General features: G+C 35.3%; 1 protein-coding gene across 1 annotated transcript; it reads left to right on the forward strand.

The window, feature by feature from the left end:
* The first annotated feature begins 661 nt into the window (after positions 1–661).
* On the forward strand, positions 662–4,399 carry LOC132606966 (histone deacetylase HDT1-like). Its single transcript, XM_060320691.1, has 10 exons — positions 662–807; positions 1,793–1,863; positions 1,969–2,186; positions 2,326–2,348; positions 2,432–2,470; positions 2,553–2,710; positions 3,373–3,429; positions 3,521–3,611; positions 3,894–4,020; positions 4,092–4,399. Exons 1-10 carry the CDS (start codon positions 795–797, stop codon positions 4,153–4,155), a joined length of 861 nt encoding a protein of 286 aa, XP_060176674.1. The 5' UTR covers positions 662–794; the 3' UTR covers positions 4,156–4,399.
* The last annotated feature ends 271 nt before the right edge of the window (positions 4,400–4,670 follow it).

Raw genomic sequence — 4,670 nt, forward strand, 5'->3', positions numbered from 1 at the left:
AGGATCATAGCTTTTCTGATCTTATTTTCGGTATATGTTTAGGAATGTATTATGATAAAAAATGTTTTCCTCTGTTAAGAAATGCTCTGAAGAGTTCATGAAGAAACCTTCACTATGACAAAACAAATGCTGCAGGGGCATTTTTTTTTTTCAAAAGAGAATTGAGATTGGGAGTCTACGTGAAGCTTATATGGATCCGACGTGACTAATTTTTTTGTGTTGTGAAATTCAAGTCAGACTTCCATCCATATAAGGGCAAATTTATCAAGTATCCTAATGAGAAGGGCAAATTTGATCCCAAATTTTGATGGATAAGATAAATTTAATCCCAAACTTTGACGGAGGATAAATTTTAACTATAAATCATACTTAGAGGGTAAGTTTAACCCTCCTTATAATCTAACATACAAAAATGCATATTAGGGGAGCATATGGGAAACATATTACTCCCTCCGTTTTAATTTATATGAAACCATTTGATTAAGCACAACATTTAAGAAAGAGGGAAGACTTTTGAAATTTGTGGTTCAAAATAAGCATTAAAAATTTGTGTGACTATAAATCATTCATAAAGCGAATTTATTTCTAAATTAGAAAAGAAATCATTTATTTTGGTACGGATTAAAAAAAAAATAGGTTGAAACAAATTGAAACGGGAGACTGTAATAGCTTATATCTCTATTCTCCCGCTTATAATAAACTTTTATACAGTTGCCGACCCTAAATTACTCTCTCTTCCAAAACCCTCATCCTAAAACCCTAGAGTTTTCTCTCTACCTTTTTCCAAACTAACAATGAAATTTTGGGGTAAATACTATCTCTCAATTTATTTGCCTTTTTCTCTGTTTATCGTTTCATTATTTTGATAATCTGTATTGCTCAATCACTGTTTCGTTTATATTTTGTTTTTTTGGTCCTTAATGTTTGATGTTATTCATTGATAATTTTTTTCTGCTTTTGATGTTTATGAGACATGTATTCGGTATTTGATGACTGAATGTCCATATTTGAATTTGGTACAAATATATGCACATTTTAATCCTTATCTGTCTGAGAGCACATTCAAGTTATGTTAAAGTTATTTTGTGATAGATTCCGGGACTAACAGTATTTTTCATCATTGACAATCAAATAGCTAGAAAATGTTTGTGCTGTAGTGCAATGCTCTCTGCTTATATATGATATGCTACACTATGCTTTGGCATTGAAGTGGGTAGGTACATTATCCTGTTTTTTTTTTTTTTTTTTTTTGGGTAACCTATGGTTGTTTAGTTGTAACCTAAGTTGTGCAGATTCATCACTTTCGGTGCCGCACCGTGTTGGATTCTCCAAAACTACACTACTTCTAGAGTCCGAGCAACATAGGTTTTAATAATAAAAAAGATGGTTCTTTGGTGTTGACCATAGATTCTGTCATCACTCTGTCCTTTTGGGTTCATTTTTCATGCCTCTATATAAGAGGGTATGGGAGGTATTTGATTTAGTTCTTTCGGAATCAGGGATTCTCTTGGAAACTCTGAAATGATGTCTCAAGTCTTCGCATGCTATTCTTTGATGACCATGTGTCTTCTTGATATTATTATAGCTCAAGAACCTGGACATCAGCAGTTCTTTTGGATTTCATATGCAATTTGAATGTACCTTTGTGCCTCTACTTTTCTGTAATAACTGTATCGTAAAAATATCTTTCTTTTACGTGTGTTCTGCTTTGATACTTCATCCATAGTGCGTTTGTTTCCCTCTTTATATTGGAATTATACGGGGAAACTGTTCTAAATTTGCTTACATTTAGGTGCGGAGGTGAAAAGTGGACAACCTTTATCTGTACAGCCTGGAGATGACATGGTTTTGCATCTTTCACAGGTATTTTAAGTTGTCACTCGAATTTGGTTGGCAAATTCATTTGCAATAGCTTGTACTTTGTAGGCATCTCTTTTTAGTATTCTATCAATGTATTCTTTTTTCCAGGCATCTCTTGGTGAGGCGAAAAATGTTAAGGGATCAGAACCTGTATGCTTGTCTGTGACTATTGATGGAAAGAAGCTTGTTCTTGGAACACTCATCTCAGACAAGCTGCCTCAACAACAGTTTGACCTGGTGTTTGATAAAGAGTTTGAGCTATCACACAACTGGAAAAATGGTAGTGTCTACTTTTTTGGATACAAGGCTGCCAACCCATTCGAGGAATATCCTTTTTATTGTATGTTAACTTCTATCTCTTGTTGAAATGGACTTCACTATATTCCTACAAGTCCCTTCCCTTGCATTAAAAGGAGGTATATTTTTCAAATTCTTTTTTTCCTTGACTACATTTCTGTGTGACACTGAGGAGAATGAAGAAGAAGATGGTAAGTAAAAATCTTCTTTGTTTGAGCATATTTAAGCTTCAATGGATTAGGCAATGGTGTAATTGATATTTTAATGTGTGCAGAGTCTGATGAGGAAATACCCCTTACTATTGCAAACGAAGGTACAGAAATATCTATTATTAAGTCGTCCTCTTCAATCTACCATTCTTTTTAGTTCTAAAGTATTGCCTTCATGTCTAACAGGAAAGCCTGAAGCTAAGGCTACTGCAAAGGATTCTGCTTCAGCTAAGCAGAAGGTGAAGATTGCGGAACCTAGTAAAGGTGCTAAGGCGGATGGTGGAGATGACAGCAGTGATGGTGATGATTTGTCTGATGATGAAGATGATTCTGAGATGGGGGAGGTATGATCGTTTAATATATGCTCAATGCTTTATAGTATTGTCATTAATATCTTATCATGAAAGGTTCTTAGATGTCTAGGGCAAGCACAAAAATCAGCTTGTAACTGTTTGAGCTTTTTCAACAATTTCCAGTCGTTTGACTTTGTTCTTCAACTGTGGTACTTTAGTGATCATCAAAATGTCATTCTTTAAGATTTTGAGCTTCGTCAGCTTCACTAAAGTTGCTTTTGGACTTGGGTTTCGGAATAATATGATTTGCATTTGGTATTCAGAACAATGTGTGTGTTTTGATTTGGTTTAAAAGAACTGTGTTGAAAACAAATTTTCGATAAGGGTGTGGGAAAACAATTGTTTGACAAAGATAGTGTGGGAAAACAATTATTTGACAAAGATGTCACTCGGACATTAAATTGACAGATAATTGTTTTTGCCAAGATAACAGCAATCAAACTAATTATCAGATTGTTTATGTCTTGAATGCTATGTTGCTGTTTAAAATGCAGGACCCTGCATCTGAGTTGAGCTAATTCATCTTATGGTCCATGCAACTAATCTAACTTGTTCCTTTAGGGGTCTGAAGCATTAACCACAATGCACGGGGAGTTTCTTCTGTGTAATATATTTTCTATTGTTCTGTATTACTGAGTATTCTATCTATTCAGGATGAAGATGATAGTGATGAAGATCAATCTGATGAGAGCGAGGAGACACCAAAGAAGGTAGCTCGTAGTTATTGGCCTCTTCTCTTTTCTCCTGAATTTCTTGAGCAGGCAGGTGGGTTAACACTACTTGGTTCAATTTTGTTTTTAGGCTGAACCGAGCAAGAAAAGGCCTGCAGATTCAGCTACAAAATCACCTGCTCCTGATAAAAAGGCAAAATTTGTAACTCCTCAAAAGACTGGTAATTTTTTGTCCTTGGGTTAAGCTTTCACTTAATGTTGGATATGGATTGTCTAATTTTGGACTGTGGTGTTTTCCTTTTGATTTGCGTGACAAAAATTAGACCACATACTTAATTTGAGTGTTGATTCCTTGGGAATAAAAAAACTTGTTCTAATCTTCATTATTTGAAAATGATATGAAATGCTTGCAAAAGCAAGGGGCTCATTTTTTGCATCTCTACTCAAGTTAAATATGGCATTAAGTTATCTTGTTCCTGAGTATTTTCTTTTGGGCGATTTAGATGGTAAGAAAAGTGCTGTCCATGTGGCAACCCCTCACCCCTCGAAACAGGCCGGTAAGACACCTGGAAACAAGCCAAACCAGGCTCCAAAATCTGGCGGATCTCTTGCCTGCAAGACATGCAACCGGTAACTTATAATGCAGCTTTAATTATGTTAGAAGCATTAGGTTCCCTCGATTCATGTATTACTCCTTGCAGGACTTTTGGTTCTGAAAATGCTCTGGAATCTCACTCGAAAGCTAAGCACAGTGCTGGAAAGTAAATAGGAGTAGAAACGTGTATCTCGAGATTTGGTTTCGTTTTGTCAAACGTTGGAGGGAATGATAATCAGAAGAGAGTGTTAGCTTTAGAATATCTTTTGCTGGTTGACCCTAATGTAAAGCAAGCGTTAGGTCCAATTTTGCTACTTTTATGGTATTCTGTATGGAGAGGAACTATCTCTGGGTATAATGTATGTTTGTATTCGGTTTAAATTAATGGTTGGTTACCTATTGGTATTTTGCTAAGTGCTTAGTAGCTTTTTTGCTGCTTGACGAGTCATTGCCGGTAATTTTATTTGTTGATATTTATATATGCTTTATTGTCTGTGCGGATGCGCTTTCTGGCTGACCATGCATTTTGGCCAAATTATTAGGAAAACAAATGTAAATGATCTGAGTTGTTGTAGAATTATCCTTTTTGCTCAGGGGAGAAAGAAACAAAATATCACTCCAATTTTTTCGGAAAAACACTTTTACGAAAAATGTGTCGTGATTGATGATATTAAATATGAAGCAA

This window comes from Lycium barbarum, chromosome 8 (genome assembly GCF_019175385.1).
Source record: "Lycium barbarum isolate Lr01 chromosome 8, ASM1917538v2, whole genome shotgun sequence".
NCBI classification, from domain to species: domain Eukaryota; kingdom Viridiplantae; phylum Streptophyta; class Magnoliopsida; order Solanales; family Solanaceae; genus Lycium; species Lycium barbarum.

Excerpts from the sequence above, each read along its gene's own strand:
- LOC132606966 (XM_060320691.1), top strand. Across the intron at positions 2,349-2,431 it reads GGAGAATGAAGAAGAAGATG|AGTCTGATGAGGAAATACCC; the intron begins GTAAGTAAAAAT and ends TAATGTGTGCAG. Across the intron at positions 3,430-3,520 it reads GCGAGGAGACACCAAAGAAG|GCTGAACCGAGCAAGAAAAG; the intron begins GTAGCTCGTAGT and ends TTTTGTTTTTAG.